Source organism: Haliotis rufescens, unplaced genomic scaffold, assembly GCF_023055435.1.
Source record: "Haliotis rufescens isolate VD_foot unplaced genomic scaffold, xgHalRufe1.0.p SCAF_1, whole genome shotgun sequence".
Lineage (NCBI taxonomy): Eukaryota > Metazoa > Mollusca > Gastropoda > Lepetellida > Haliotidae > Haliotis > Haliotis rufescens.
This window is the reverse complement of record NW_025963779.1, coordinates 43,526,225-43,543,164: the sequence shown is the minus strand read 5'-3', so window position 1 is coordinate 43,543,164 and position 16,940 is coordinate 43,526,225. Positions and strand designations below refer to the sequence as shown.

The following is a 16,940-nucleotide window of genomic DNA, read 5'->3' as shown; positions in this document are numbered from 1 at the left end:
TAATGCTTTGAAGACCCCATTAATTTCTCATTGCGTTTTATAATTCTTGTGAAATGTGTGTAGCCCGAAGGAAAATTATGGAAACTTTATTTTTACGCCACATGATGGATTCAATTGAGGGATTAGCCAGCCGAGAGAGAAAATGAGTTCACGTCCTCCATGCGCAGTGCCACCTTGTCTTCCGCAGCGCTACCTTGAAATGCAGTAACATACCTGGCGGTAACAGTACTTTCTGTGTTTCCCGCGCGTAAGCTTCAAACTTTTTATGTAAAGCAGGTGTACATGTACCTGCTCCTTCTGTATCCTTTCAATACCTTACCATACTTCTGACCACCAGTATGATGGCATATTATATCATGGATGGTGCCAGTATTAGCCATTACCAGTCTTTCTGTCTAAACTTGGCTGTATCTTTTCTTTTTTTGTCAAATCATTTTTATTCCAGTTTCAGTGGTTACATACACAGTGATATATACATATATAACAATTAACATTTTGACACCGCATATTTGGAGGATAGGCCTTGATCATGAAGGGTCGAGCAAGATGTTCTGGCATGAAAGTAGTTAACACCATATTTATGAGCAATCGTAGAAAGATAAGCTAATAATAAAGGAATAAACAGTACCGAATTATAGTATTGTAATCCTTATCTTTCTTTGGCAATAGAGTCAAAGTGACTGGAAACAATCAATAATAACACACAGTCAGCAATCTATGTAAGATTCAAGGCATCATGTAAACCACAATACAATATCCACTTTTTGTTATAAGTGCTAAGCTTATTATTAGTTTTTGCTGACAGATATTCCAAATAAATAGCATCTTTTAATACTTGTTTAAAAACGTCCAATGAGGGTTTCCTTTTCTTTAAACTAGAAATAAAAATGTGTCTCTTAGCTAACATAATAATATGATTATTTGCAGGTTTTGCACTTATTTCACCAAAACATACATTAAATCTTGTAAAAAGTATATGATTATTTCCCACAGAATTCAGGAAAGCCTCCAAGTTTTGCCAGAATTCGAATACATATTCACAGTCATAAAATACATGCATCAAGTTTTCTTTCTCTATCTTGCAAAATTCACATAAATCATCATCGACAAGTTTCGTTTTAGAAAGTTCTTTTTTTGTATATATCATTCTATGCAGAAATCTAAATTGAAAATCTATTGATTTTACATCTCTAATGTCTATTCTAAAAGAGAATTTTTTTTAGCCCATTCTAAGCATTCACCAAATTCAATTTCCCATTTCTTACATATTTTAGGTTGTGAGTCAGAAAAAATAAGTTTATCATAAAAGAATCTTGAACCTTTTTTACAAATCAATAAGTCCTGATAACAAGGAAGAATATCAGGTCAAAGTATAAATCTACATCAAAATGTTTTTTAATTGCTGTTTTCCATGCTTGGGGAATAATTGTAATAAGCTGAACATAATGCAAAAAGGTCCCTTTAATATTGTATCTTTCTTTTAGAATTTTAAATGGAATAAATCTATTTCCCTGACAAATATGTTTTAGGGACCAAATACCCTTAATATACCAATCTTTTATGAAAAACTTTGGGGAATTTAAGTAGTGGTTTAACCATAATGGTTGATTCATAATGTTTTCAATAAGAGAAAGGTCTAATTCATATTTTCCAAAATATTCACACCAAGCTTTAATAACATCGTTCCAATAAGGGTTAGAAACTTTTGTGTAAATAAAAGCATTTGAACCTAATCTTAGTAAATCTTTTACTGGAATGTCATATTGCTGACATTTCTGATGTTTAATACATTTACTGAAAAATAAGATTTTTAGAGATTTCACAAAAGTTTTAATATCGGGCATTCTTAGTCCCCCATTATTATATTCTCTCTTAATATTTTCTCTTTTTATTTTATCTGTTTTTCCGTTCCAAAGAAAATCAAAAAATATTTTATCTAATTTCTTAATAAAAGCATCGGGCGGATTTGGGAATGCCGTGAATATGTGAACTAGCTGTGGTAAAGCAAGTGTTTTAATAACTGTAATTTTCCCAATTAATGTTAAATGCCTTTTTCTCCAGTTTGCAATCTTTTACGAGTATTGATTACCCATAAATCCTTTAATTCCGGGTTAAGAATAATACCTAGAACTTCAAAGTCTCCAGTGTGCCACTCCAAGTTGAGCTGATCACATATTTTTAATCTACTCCCAGCGAGGGCGCCTATCCATAAAGCCTTTGTTTTATCCATATTAATTTTCAGCCCTGACATTTGGTATCAAACGTTAAGTGTTTTAATTACAGCATTAAGACATTCCGGAGTACCCTCTAAGAATAATTCAGTGTCATCTGCATATTGACCAAGTTTATGTTCTTTTCCATGCATCTCTATACCTCTAATGTTTGTATTCTCTCGAATAAGTATGCTTAGGATTTCAGCTACTAGAATAAAAAGATATGGGGAAATGGGATCACCTTGTCTACATCCTCTTTTATTTTCAAAGAAAGAAGAAAGATGGCCATTTTGTATGACACAGGACGAACTATTGTTTAACTGATATCATATAATAATCTTATATTTTCTGCTATGCATCTTCCTGGTATAAAGCCAGTTTGATTTTCATCAATTAGGGAAGGGAGAGTTTTCTTTATTCTATTTGCAATACATGCACTCATTATTTTGTATAATATATTAAGGAGAGTTATAGGTCGCCAGTTTTTAAGTAAAGTTCTATCCTTTTTACCTTTGGGAATACAGGTGATGATACCTCTGTTTACTGTTATTGTTAATTTCCTATTACTAAAAGATTCATTAATGTATCTGAAGATCCAAGGGCCTAATTCCTTCCAAAAAAAATGTAAAAAATTCTATGCTGAAACCATCAAGACCTGGACTCTTGTTATTTTTCATATCCAAGTGATTGTATTTTCTTCTTTTTTTTTCTTCTCTTCAAATAAGTTGATATTGAAATTGAGTTCCCTCTAACTTTCATCAAAAACGTTTCGAATACAATTGTTGCTGGGTATTTTAATTTTAAAAGTTCCACTGGAACATTATCCTGATCATCACAGGCATATTCAAGTTTAACTTCTTCAAGTGTTTTTTAACCATATCACAATATTCCTTATTATATAACAAAGAGGAATTGAATTTCCAGTAACCCTTCCCTTTTTCTTTGTTTACAGATGTGGATAAGGTTAAAGAGATGGCTGAATGATCCGATTTGTAGACTGCTGATATATTTGCATCTAGTGTAATATTACTTACATTTTCTGATATTAAAAAGAAGTCTAGTCTACCTTGTTGTCGCGGGTTCTTTTTCCACCAGGTATATTTATTAAAAGTAGGGTTAAGTTCTCTCCAAATATCATGAAGATTATATCTCTCCATATTTTCTATAATAAAATTTCGCGCTTTAGGGTTGTTGATATGTTTATAATTTTCAAGATCTATGTTTGGATCTATTACCAAATTCCAATCACTACATATATCCCAAGAGTCATTTTCAAATTCTAGCATATCTGTAAATAATTGTTTATAAAAATTTGGATCATCATTATTAGGGCCATAAATATTAGCAATTACCATATCAAGTCCATCAATATTTAGTGAAACAATTATGAAATTTGGCTGTATCTTGTTTTATATACTGAACCGCAAAAGAAACGTCACCCGAAGTAACATTGCATGAAACGTTGTCATTTAAATATCTGGGTAATTTTTGTAGAAGTTTCTAAATGTAACATTACCTTGTCCGGAAAAATGAAGTCTGATGATAAAAAAACAAAGCAGATGACAATAAAACCAATCGCCCAAACGCATCACGGCAACGGCTATGGTAACCCGATGCACGTGAGTACCGTGCAAATTGAAATGCACATGCGTTGAAATTAGCAACACCAAGCCCTTGGACGATCGCAAGCTGGACAAACCACCCGGGAAGTAGCCAATGCATTTCAAGTCCTTGAAAGGACCATATACAGGCTCCAGCAACAGTACCAGACCACTAACACTACAGATGACAGACCACGTAGTGGAAGTCCAAGGGTCACCAGCCGACGTCAGGATCGTCAGATTGTGCGACAGCATCTTCAAGATCGCTTTGTTACTGCTGCGGAAACTGCTCATCAGAACATGGGGACACACCAGCGACACATTATAGCGGACACCGTGCTTCGACGATTGACGAGCAGACACCTCCACTGTCACAGGCCACACCGAGGACCCATTCTGACACCACGTCATCGTCGGGACCGTTTTCAGTGGGCAACACAGCACCAGCATTGGCGCCACCAGCAGTGGAGAAGAGGACTCTTCTCAAACGAAAGCCGTTACTGTATCTCAACAGCAGATGACAGACAGAGAGTCTGTCGACGCCGTGGGGAACGTTATTCGGATGCTTGTGTTGTTGAGAGAGACTCGTGGGGTGGTCCGAGCATCATGGTGTGGGGTGGAATTGGTCTTGCACAGAGGGTCGGCACTGTGGTCTTCCAGAACATCGGTCCAGGGAGAGGCAATGGTGTCACAGCAGCTCGGTACATTGATCAAGTCTTGAGACCACACGCCATACCTCATTAGGCACGTCGCCGAAATCCCGAGTTTCAGCGTAATAACGCCCGTGCCCACACTGCAAGAGCAACAAGAGACTTCCTCCAGCAGAATGGCATCAGAACCATGCACTGGCCTGCTTTCAGTCCCGATTTAAATCCCACTGAGCACCTGTGGGACGAGATTCAAAGACGGCTGAATGACGTGAGACCAAGGCCGACAACTGCAGCTGAACTGCATCAGGCGTTCCTCAGAGTTTTGGGCTCAAGTGCCCATGGCCTTCATCAACCGCCTCATCCATTCCATGTATCGACGTTGCACGGTAGTCGTCAATGCACATGGCGGACACACGGGATACTGACTTGTGATGCTATTTGCTCAGAGACTAGTGTTGTGTTTCACTTTAAGAACATTTGACACTTTAATTTCAACATTGATGATCAGTTTTGCCAAGTTTCATCTTTTCAATATGTCTCAAAGTATGTTTACAGTGTTTGGCGAAATAAGATTTCTCATATATCTCTCCATGGTGACGTTTCTTTTGTGGTCAGTATATATGCGTTTTTGGTTATGTTTCAAACCACTCGCCTCGAGGTATAACACCTAACGCGGGACGGAAAAACACATCAGATCAGGATACTGCTACAACGTAACACTGAAAAAAGGAAACGACAATATTGTCATCAACACTCAGATTTATTACTTTGTGTCTGTGAATCAATCACTTTGTTACATTGCAGTGACACATCAGTTACATAATTTACTCCAACAAAATTCAACATGGAAAGAAGTTTGATGTGGGTCACCTGGCTATCATATTGGGAAATATCCGTAACATCCTTGTCAGTCGGTATATTCCTGAAACAGTGTAGATGCGACTTACTCCCATCCTTGTTATGGTTTCAGTCAACGTACGTTTGTGTCATTGTGGTGTGGCCAGTGTTACAATTCTCATCCCGACGGACATAATGGTAGAATTGGGATGTTCTTCTATATGGTTACAGGCTAGATGGGATGGCTCGGCATGTTACTTATCTGTTATCATATCATTTCCTATGATCATACATCTGGTTGCTGTGTATATGGTATATATTTTTACATTATCACGCCCATTTCGGAAGGTTCTACACAACTGTCAAATGTTCCCAATTATCATATTTAATTGTCGTGAACTATCATTGTGTACATCTGTAAAACAGTCATACGCTGTCTTCCATGGAATGGTTTCTACTACTACTACTACTACTACTACTACTACTACTACTACTAAGGGATCATGAAATATATATGTCATTCTTCATTTTGACATTCAATGAAAGGTCTGAGTCATTAGTATTTTTTATTTTCATTATGCTATTGGCATGCTTCAAACTGGTAACAATCAGCGAGAGGTAGCCGATATGGTCATTGTGTCTCAGTCTGTGATTTGCAAACTTAAGAACAGGTTTCTGCAGACACAAAATGTTAATGATCGGCCCTGCACAGGGCGCCCTATGTCAACAACACAATTCCAAGATCGATTAATCAGAAACCAGGCCTTCAAGAAATATATCCCAGACAGCCAATCAAATCGCTGTTCACATGCGCCAGGCCACCGGATTTCAAGCTACTGACCAGACAAATGAAACTCATCTGCATGCTCAGCGACCACGCAGTTGCTTGTGCAACATTGTGGATACTCAATCACTCAGACGCACATATTCTATGAATATAGTGTCGAAATATTAAGAGACGAGTCGGTGTCCGTACCATGTCTCCACCTTTATAAATAAGGCAGCGATGCAGTGAAGCCACTTCCTCTCACTGATTCAATCCGAGAATTAGCGTCGCAGCATACATTCATGGTAAAAGTAGGAGGAGTTGACACCGTGTGTCAGATAAATCAGAACGGTATGGAAATCAAAAGTTTTTTCTTGAACTACCGCATTTGTGGCCTAGTAGGACAGTGCGTCTGCCCGGAGAGCAGAAGGTCAGTGGTTCGATCCCTGATCGCGTCATACCTAAATACGTTAACAGGTGGTAATTGTTGTAACCCTACCTGGCGTTCGCCATTAAGGGCATAAAACAATGACTAGTTGGTTCCGCGTGGAGTATCCATATTATACCTCCAGCGTGGTATCACCGTGGTATTGCACTATAAAACCCAGCCTGTGCGCTATTACAAGCAGCCACACACACACACACACACACACACACACACACACATATATATATATATATATATATATATATATAAATACACACACACACAGACACCGGTGCATTCACGTCGCTATATACATACAATAATCATGAACGCGACATTAAACTCCATTTTAACTCACCTCACCTCACATTTTTCTTGAAAAATCAACCCGCCATGGCAAACATAACATTACCCGGGTGCATGCTTTGAACAATATATTGCATCTTTTCGCCATGCCTTGACTCTACATCTGGTCTGTATAACAGATTACGGCATACTATAATAGCTGATAGAAACAACACGGGAGATAAATTTAATTCGTTAACAACTGAATGGAAGGAAACTAATTTGATTACACGTTACTGAAACCTATTCAAGATAAGTTCACACTTGAGAGAGAGTGAGTGAGAGAGAGAGAGAGAGAGAGAGAGAGAGGGGAGAGATTAACTGCTCGACATGTAATGCTATCAATAGCATTGTAACCACTCATCAAACAAAAACTCGTTGAAGATCGTGAATTTGCCCAATCATACTGAAACGATACAATCAATGGATAATCTTCTCTGTAATATTCCAGTTTTTCTGTCCACATGTATAGCTCTATACATGATAAACGGTACGAATACCAGTTGGACTTTCTCAACATCGGCCCTACTATTATTACTATCTGGTTAGTATGGGCAGAGTGTTACTGTCGATTGTGGAGCTTCTCTGCTGACAGCGCCAGGATGAACATGCTCTCCTCCCAAAGCCTGTAAGGCCTGTCCCAACTGAGAGTGGCTGTTACACTGCTGTCTCACTGAACTGCCACACTTGGCTTGGTGTAATCACCTCAGAATGCAGTCGTGCTATCTTCCTGGAGGCGGCAAGGGGGCGCTCTGCTGATTGGGTCCGCCGTATTGGCTCTCGGCCAAATGTACTGGAATCACGTGATCTGCCCCTGTTATCCTTGCGTCAGAAAAGATATGGCATTATTTACGCTGCACACACTCACCAAACAAACAAACATACTTATTCTAATATTCACATGTCAATTTGTTAGGGTGATTGACATATTGCTCTGTGTATGCGAGAGTTCGTGTGCCTGCGCGTAATAAATAGTTTTGACAACATTTACATGTATGCTACTGTGTGATAATGTGCTTTCATGTAAGAAGTTCTATATAATGTATGACATAATGTACCCCTTGTTGCTGACTGGTCATCGCCGTGGCAGCAGTGACAACTGTTGATGACCTCTGTGCATCTTGAAACGGGGTGGTGGCTTGTGACAGTTGCGGTGATATGTCGGGGGAGTCGTCGTGTGTTGGCGGGCTTGGGGCAACCGATTCAGAAATCTTGCTGGACTTTTTGAAAGGCAATTTGAATTTACTCCTCACGCTGGCAAGAATGTCTGAAATTGAAAAGCAATGTGAAGGTTACGCGATGAACCTAACAACCATTGGCGCCGATTATATAGTGCATGAAGTATGCGCCATAAACGAAAAACCTTTTGAAGGTGGAAAATATTCATTCATGTTTTGTACACGTTTACTGAATGCGTTATGAACAATTTCTACTTCTTCATGACTTTCGTACGCAATCTGTGAGAATAGCATGTATATCTAGGGAATATTACCAGTGGGTATGAAACCCGTAGGTGCAGCAACAGGCATAACCTGGGTACCCATCTTGGCCAGTGAACTCCCAATGTGGCTCTCCATGCTGCTTGACTTCTTAAAGAAGCGTCTTTTCTCTTTAGCAGACAATTCCTTTGCTGGTTGCGTATTCGACTGGTCTGTGCTGTGTTCTGGGTATTTCTTTGACGTTACAGACTTTGAGTTCTCAGTTTGAACAACTCGATGGTGCATCTTCTCATCCCAAGACATAGACGATTTCATATTAAATGTACGTGGGCTGTCAGACCTGGCCAGCAACGAGTAGTCCTCCTCAGCTTCCTTTCTCACTGTGGAAGGATCGGGAAGACTCGACTGTTTCTGGTGGTGAACTATATTATGCTGTTTCCTCTCAGTCCAGGACAGGAAGCCAATTTCAGACGCGGGTCTCTCCTCGAAAAACTTGCGTCTAGCCGAACGCGGAGATAACCTGTCTAGACTTCCGACCTTCGGCGGTGAAAACGAGGCATCGTCTTCTGGTGGCGGCACAATGGCAGAAAACTGTGATGCAGCATACTGTTCTGTAGGTGTGGTTCCTGCAGACACTGATTGGGTGGTCGTGTTATGTTCGCGAGAAGTCAGCAGATGGCTTGCAGGAGCAGAGTCCATGGATACACTTTTCTGGAGTGTTGTAGGTCGCGCTGCGCAACTACTTGATGACGAGGGAATGACAGAAGGGGTTGGAGACAGAGATTCACGCTGGGACGAAGATAAACTAGGGGAGGTTGATCGGGATGCCTGTGCACTTTTGCTACCGGGAGAATAAAAAGGACTGTGCGTCATCCGGGAGAACATGTATCTTGTAGGTGACGCAACATCTCGCAAAGGAGACACCGTCGAATTGTCGAACGTACTGCTCTTTTGTAATCTGTACGTTGTGTTTGGTCTATCTAAACTGTCCCTACTTTTCGCCACTAATACGCCGCTACCTTCCCTTTGTATATCTGTAAGTTCTTCTTTTATCAAATCTATCTCTGAACTTGACAGACTTCTGAAAATGTAAGAAATGAATCAGCGGAAGGCATGTGAATGTATAAGTTAGGTAAAATATGTTTCTTCTTAACTATCCAAATGGGTCATGAACAATGATACAACCATTATCAACAAATATTGTCCATGTTCTCAGATTAATGTTTCCTAATACATGTCTACATATTATACTCTGTACACATTCACGTTGCTTCTTTCTTCAAAACTCATGTCGATGACCATTTCATTGATATTTTTCTTTACATATTTTTGCGTGCGTCAGTGATCATTGCTTTAAATGCCGTTAATATATTGTATTGTTTTGACATAATTAACAATATGTTAATTCGACCATGTATTCCCGCTGTAGGTACCTGCGTATCTGTGACCGGTCATCTTGCAGAGTGCTGGCGTGTTTTGACAACATGTCAGCAGTGGCCACGATGTCAGCAAGTGCCTGCAACATCATCAGAGGCATCCGCATCATGCATTCCCTCACAGCAAACAAACCTGTTGTCACTACTAATCTACTTCACCAACATAACTCTGGGATAACTAGTACACATGTGTTTATAGGAGTGAAAAAGATATATTTCTGAACAAAGATGAATGATTAAGGGCGTATATTTCGTTATATATAAGGATTCAAGTTATATGTTTATATTAGCGCAATATAACTATAATTTTAAATATTTCGGAGAATATAATTGTTTTTTTATGATAATTTAAGGATCTGAACAGTTAATCCGGTTCACATAAATAGAGTTAAGGGTTTCAGAAAGAGGGTAAAATAAATATAAATATATAAAATATATGTGTGTCTGGGGGGACTGTTGTAATGAAGACCTGTGCATTTGGAGAGGTGGTTATATTGGACACATTGAAACCTGTTCGAATTATCATTTTGGATGCTTTGCCACATGTATTTGGATGATCTCTGGTCATTCCGAACGAATGACCGAAGTTTCAACTTTTGAATAAATTGATAGATAGTGGGTCAAAATTCATTTTCTATATGGTTGCCTATCACTGGATTGTCTTGCCCTACAATATTTCATACAGAAATGTCTGAATCAAGTAGTCATTATTTGACGTAGTCGTTTGGTTAATGTGTACGATATCAGTTATATGAAGGATTATATTTTTTACGCAATCTCTTTCAACTATTCTTACCTTCTTGATGTACTTTAAAACAGTCTGAAAATACAATGATGAACACAAAATCAGATCACTATTCCGAAACTATGAAACACCGAGAGTATGCAAGAGAAGAAATAAAAGATTAGGGTGGCGTCGTACAAAACAACCTTAGCACTACGACTGTCGTAAGTCTATGTTAAGGTATGGGAGCTACGATCACCTTAGGGCTAAGCTCGCTTTGTACAACGGCACCTAGATGACTTCAGTTTAAAAATTATGAGTAATATTTTCAAAATCCCAAATTGTTGTCACCTTATCGAGACTGACCGCTTCATAGTCCCACGGGGCCTGGGTTCCGAGAGTGATCTCTTGCTTCTCTTTAGAAATTAGTTGTCCCAATTCTCTCAGTCTGATCAACTGAAGAAATATGGAAAAGAATATACTAAAAACATGTACGTTACTCCTAAACAACAAGAAAAAGATATAAGGTAAAGTCATAACAAATAATTTTGTATTAATGCAATTTTCCTTTAAATATATACGTGTATGTTTACAACGAAATCCGTTATTGTAAATTAATTTCGGTATCATTGATGTAGAACCAATTTTGTCCCCTCTGGAAATAAGAAATCCAGATGCCTGTTTGTACAGGACTGATCATTTCATATTCTGGGTGGGTGTTTTTTTTGGACAAAAGCAATTGCCCCCCCCAAATGATTGAAAAAAATAATTATGCTTCTTAGTGTTGAAAAAGTAAATAAATCTGCTACAACAAAAGATATTGCTGCAAGATGTTCTTTCAATAGTTATTGTTGTCTTAAACGAAATGTTCAAATGACTCCGCTGTCTCATTGCTTTGACAAATACGTATTATACACATACGTTGCTGAGTATATCGGATACGCGCTTCGTATCTCTCGAATGTGCGGCTTTACTCTCTGAAAGGCGCCTGTATAGATCGTTTCTCTCCCTCAAGTCCGCCTCCCGCGCTTCATCGTGTGTCAGTACAAGCTCCGTGCAGCGTTTCTGTAACGACACCAGTCTCTTCCCACAAGATTCGTACTGAAATTGCAAAGAGTACAAACTGACATTAATGACAAATATTTCATACAGAAATGTCTGAATCAATTTCAACTACAGTAATTTATTCAGAGTATGAGTAAACGTGAGTATGAGTTTGTACCTTTTTAATAGCTCTGTGCTGCTTAACTAAAACCAATTCTAATTATTTGGTGACTGAAAGTACCTCATCGTAAAAGATTACCTCCGCCATGGCAATGTCTCTCTCTCTCTTCTCTTTATTGTATGCTTGTCTCTCCACCTCCAACTGCTGCAGTAGGACACGACGTTCCTTACTGTACTCCTCGTCACGTGACTTGAGCTGCTGTTGAAGGTCAAGGGCAAGGTTATGGGCCTCCTCGAGCAGCCGTTTCTGTTCCGTCCTCTCCTTCTCCCACGCCAGTTCCATGTGACTATGAATATCCTTGGCTTTTGTCTGAGCCCTTGATGTCAAAGACAGCTTCTCCTCCATCTACACAGGTCACACAAGGTGTTACCTAACTGTCGCGTACATACACGTCAATACTAGCTAACATTACCCCTAGCTTATGCTATCATAAACTGTTTGATTGGCATTTGTAGAATCTTTGGAATTTATCACCAAGTCAGGCCGAAAACAAGCCATATCAGACCATATAATCAACTGCCCTAATCACAACATCATGTGGGCCAATGTACAAATCCTATCTAACAATCTCCATGATTCAACAAACGGAAACTAGCAGTGGCAGTTTAAATCCGCCGACACAAGCAATCATCAACAGAGATCAAGGATAATCCAATCTGCCCACAATGAATACATGACACATTTTTGGGATAGCAACTTCTTTTATTCTTTATCACAACGTTTCAGATCTACGCCTTGTACATTCATCATGTGAATGAATTGATAAAACAGAATGCTCTAACTATCATCTCTTATCAATCAACCATTAACGTCTTTCTGTTGTTACTATATGAATCAATTATTATGTCCTTTGTTGTTGTCAATCCCTTCCTTGTATACTGGCATGTTGTTTTAGTTTATTATTATTACATGTGTATAACCCTGTACTGTGCTGTCTTACTTCACTCTATCTTGACAACGGTAAAAGGATCTATACTGAAACATCGCAAAGAAGTTCCCAAAAGAATTAACGTGGCGTTTATAGACTCTGTTAGAAACACAATTATCTGCCCTTGATTTGTAAGCGATAAGCGGTTGATTTTTAGGCGAATATACCTTCCGGTTTGTGCAGGCTCCAGTCGTTTACAACAACAGTCGTTTACAAGGCTGTTTGAATAGATGATACTGTTTGAATAGATACAGGTGTTCTTTTAAGCCTTGTTCTTTCTCCATACCATTTTCTATCTTGAATATTCAAATACTGTAATTTAAACAATGTGCTTTCAAGACGACGTTCTAATGCCAAATTAAACATGTGTTACAACATTGCTAAAACTCTCTATCATATGCTTTCTCGCCGCAATAATGTATCATTGATGGAAATGTGTATGCTTTATCCTGTTTATGATATAGCTGTACCTAAGGTTAGACTTAACAAGAAAACGCCGTTATCACTATCCCCCCGCCATGGGGTACATTAGAATTTTGTTTGTTTATATGGTACATGTAGTTAATATAAACCAATGAAAAGGTCCCATAAAGCCTTAAAAATAGAGAGCCACTTGGGGCGCTTTATGTCATCAGGAAAATTGATTAAATGTGCAATTAATACACACAAAATGACCCTTATAATAATAAATAACAACGTTTTGATAAGTATCTCTTAGATAGTTAACTTATAGTAGTTTCTGAGATACATGAGTCCCCATTGCCGACACTATGCACCAAGTAAAATAACATGGATCGAGGGCCATAACTGTGTAAACAAATAATTTGCGGGACCAATTCTCGAACTCAGTGTTGAATAGTATGCACACTTTCATTCATGTAACTAAGGTAGTTTCTGATAAATCTGTCCCCTTTGCACACAGTATGCACAAAGTAAAATAAAATTGATCAAGCGCCGTAACTATGTAAAGTTTAAAAGAAATATTACGGGATCAATTTTCGAACTCAATCTTGACAAGTATCTCTTAGGTAAGCATGCAAACTTTCATTTGAGTAACACAAGTAATTTCTGAGAACACTTGTATCCCCAATACATTTAGTTGAATAGCATGGAGCAATGGCTATAACTCTATGAGAAAAAAATTGACGGGACCAAGTTTTGAACTCACTCTTGACAAATATCTCTTAGATAGGCGCGCAAAGTTTCATTCATGCAACGTCAGTAGTTTCTGAGAAAACGTGCCCCAAGTTCACAGTATTCACTAAGTTGAAAAGCATAGAACAAGGGCCATAGGTCTTAAAAAATGAATGTATAACACAATTTTCACACTCATTTGAGACCTCTACCAGTGACACTAGTGTGTAAAATTTCATTTCTCTAACTTGAATAGCTTTTGAGAAAATGTGTCCACATTGAGATGCGAAAGGACGGACGGACGGACGGAAGGGCGACCTCCGTTCCTATATCCCCCTGCTCCCCCTGCCCCACTTCGTGGAAAACAACGTTTCGGAGTAAATACTTACTCATTCATAATAAAGAAGTTGACATCAATAAATACTTTTCCTTATGTGTATCACTTCTAAATGCATTTCAAAGACTTTATAATACTATGGATATTAAAATTCATCATCACTTGTCAAGTTCCCTTAAATGTCACCAGCGGGAACTTGTCACACATGAACATGGATTCTAACCAAATCTGATCGTCTAGAAACGGTATTTTGTAATTTTAAGTTGACATTGGTCTCTGTGAATGGCTAGCTTCTTTCCTTGCATTTCAATACTTTTTTGGCGTTTCTCTTTTTCAAGTGATTGATGTTGGCATTGAGAACTTTGGTTTGTTGCCAGGTAATATCGTGGTCAGGATGATCATAATAGTGTTATTTCTGTACGTTAAATCCAACCTTATTTTAACATATCAGCATGTAGAAATGTGACCAACCAGGAGAAAAGGGACCTAGGATACAATTGTACCGTTACGTCACAAAGAAAGTTTGACGTTAACTTACTTCCGTAAAAATCACCATGTGTGTGGACTGAAGAAAAATATCTTATTTTTCATTTTTTAATTCGTAATGTAACAAAAGCAGACTTTCAAACCATTTTCAGCACACGTCTACTTACAACTAAGCAGGCATCATATCTAAAAACTGCAATCATGACATATCGAGTTTTAAGTCTGAAAAAGGGACTTTGCAGAAAATGAATCCAATGTTTGTTGGCATGTATCTCTGTAACAAATATGAACTGAAGCTTGTGAATTGTATTTTTGTGACCCTAAGATATTGTACTTGTACAATATGTAATAAAAAGTCAAAGTGTGATTTTTCACCCATAAGATCCCTATCTCATGGTTGGTCACATATATAAACCCAATACGGACATCTGATGAAGGGACACTGAAGCGTCGAATAATCTGGTTGATATCCATAAAAGAGTGTCACGTAAAATCCCCATATGTAATGTTTTGTTTCCAATGTACTCGCTGGAAGCGGGGAGTTGTCAGGGGCGACAACTCTGTCTTATTTTCCTTAGGCGTTTCTGATAGAGCCTATAGAGCAAATTACTATAATATCATGGTTGCCGAAGATTCACATGAGCTCGTGTACATACCTGGTTAATCCTGCTCCTAAGGTTTGCTCTCTGGATGTCCCAGCTTGATCTCTCTGTTGCGAATTTATTGATTATTTCTGTCCTCGTCCTGTCCTGTGCAGATAGGTCCTCTTTCAGGTCCTGCACCTTCTTCCTCAAGTCCTCTGTTAGTTCCCGCGTCTCGTCAATCTGCTCAACAGGAAGACAACGCTTGTCAGTACGACAAAGGCCAGGATGTATAACTCATTGATGCCATTCTACTACAATACGTAGACTGTATTGAAACCAATATATCTCTGTAGGTATAACGCACAGTCTATTGCTGTATGTGTAACGTACTGAGTGAGTATGTTGGGTTTAACACTGCTTTCAACAGACTTCCTGTTTCATCACGGCGTGTCAGTTTCATGTGGGAGGAACGCCTGAAGTGATGCAGGTATCAGACGCTGAAGTGCTAGAACCCAATAAGTGCAGGTTCTAATCAAGATAATTATTCAGGGCTTGTCAGCCACACCCGTCCTCTTGGGCTCGACAAGTGGTAAGAGGCTATGACGTGAATCACTTCGGGCTTTCCTCCAATAGACCCGTGAAGATCCGGGTTTGAGTAGGTCTTCAGAAACACATGCTAGTCGTAAGAGGCGACTAACGGGATCGGGTGGTCAGGCTCGCTGACTTGGTTGATACATATCATCGTATCCCAATTGCGTGGAAAGGTGCTCATGATGTCAATGCCTGGATTGTCTGGTCCAGACTCGATTATTTACAGACCGCCGTCATATAGCTGGACCATTGCTGAGGGCGGCGTTAAACAACAAACAACCAACCAACTTTCTTCAAACATCAACTTGACACGCCGTAAAATAACTGAAATACTGTTTAAAGTGACGGTTAACCCTAGTAACTCCCAAACTCACTATATGTTTTAAAAGTAGTTTACAAGTTTCCCACCTCCTTGATTTGCCTTTGCAATTTAGCTCTTTCATCCTCCCACTTAATGAGGTCCGAACTGTAATTATCCTTCAGGCCTGCCATGCCTTTTTGGATTCCCTGAATGATAGCTTTATCGAGGTCACGCTCTTTCTGGAGTTTCTCAATTGTCACAAGCATCTTCGAGTAGTCCTTTGACATCTTCTCAAAACGGGTCTCGTAGCGCACTTTCATAGCTAAGTATTCTGCCCGAATCACTCTTTCATCTTGTTGTATTTTGTAGGCCATATCAGCCTGCAAACACAAAAAAGATATTCTAACAGTCTTTGCAACAACAAAAGATGGTAGGCCCTCTCGCCCTGTGGACGTCACACAAAACCATTCTGTTCTGGTACATATAATGATAGGCTATCCAAGTCTAGGGAGATCGCATGAAGTCTGTTCTTGTACAAATAATGATAGGTCATCACAGCCTGGGTACAGCAAGTCTGATCTATAGCACAAGAAATGATAGGCTGGCTATTCAACATTGTGGACATCACATACAGCCAGTCTGTTTTACATCATATATTAATCGTGCATCTCAGTCTGGGGACATCAAGCACTATCAGTCTGTTCAAGTGCATGTAAAAGCAGGTCATCCAAGACCGGGGACATCATATACAGCCAGTCCAATCTGCTCTTGTATGTTATGGGCCAAAGGTATATACGTAAATGGTACTTGTATCTGGAAACATTTCCGGTACGTTAGAATCTCTGCAAGTGTACACAGCAGACATTATTTAAAATTAACAGATCGTTTTTAATTTCAACAAAATCAGTAAAAAACC

The 16,940-nt window shown here is 38.9% G+C and overlaps 2 protein-coding genes across 3 annotated transcripts in view; one reads left to right on the top strand and one right to left on the bottom strand.

Annotated features, from left to right (window-relative positions):
- The window catches only part of LOC124124464 (5'-deoxynucleotidase HDDC2-like), a 157,484-nt gene extending 153,945 nt beyond the window's left edge, over nucleotides 1-3,539 (top strand). The window contains exon 7 of the transcript XR_007221519.1: nucleotides 3,166-3,539. The gene's annotated coding sequence lies outside the window, so the exon portion shown is untranslated. The remainder of the gene's footprint in view (nucleotides 1-3,165) is intronic.
- Nucleotides 3,540-5,205: 1,666 nt separating this feature from the next.
- The window catches only part of LOC124124467 (trichohyalin-like), an 86,612-nt gene continuing 74,877 nt past the window's right edge, over nucleotides 5,206-16,940 (bottom strand). The window contains exons 10-19 of one of the 2 annotated variants that reach the window (XM_046487645.2): nucleotides 16,132-16,404; nucleotides 15,205-15,372; nucleotides 11,742-12,008; nucleotides 11,360-11,539; nucleotides 10,790-10,894; nucleotides 10,511-10,534; nucleotides 9,712-9,794; nucleotides 8,332-9,359; nucleotides 7,898-8,106; nucleotides 5,206-7,661 (exon numbers count right to left, since the gene is read on the bottom strand). In XM_046487645.2, coding sequence (XP_046343601.1) covers nucleotides 7,497-7,661; nucleotides 7,898-8,106; nucleotides 8,332-9,359; nucleotides 9,712-9,794; nucleotides 10,511-10,534; nucleotides 10,790-10,894; nucleotides 11,360-11,539; nucleotides 11,742-12,008; nucleotides 15,205-15,372; nucleotides 16,132-16,404 — 2,502 coding nt within the window. In that variant the 3' untranslated portion in view covers nucleotides 5,206-7,496. The remainder of the gene's footprint in view (nucleotides 7,662-7,897; nucleotides 8,107-8,331; nucleotides 9,360-9,711; nucleotides 9,795-10,510; nucleotides 10,535-10,789; nucleotides 10,895-11,359; nucleotides 11,540-11,741; nucleotides 12,009-15,204; nucleotides 15,373-16,131; nucleotides 16,405-16,940) is intronic. The other variant, XM_046487646.2, reaches the window with a different exon arrangement.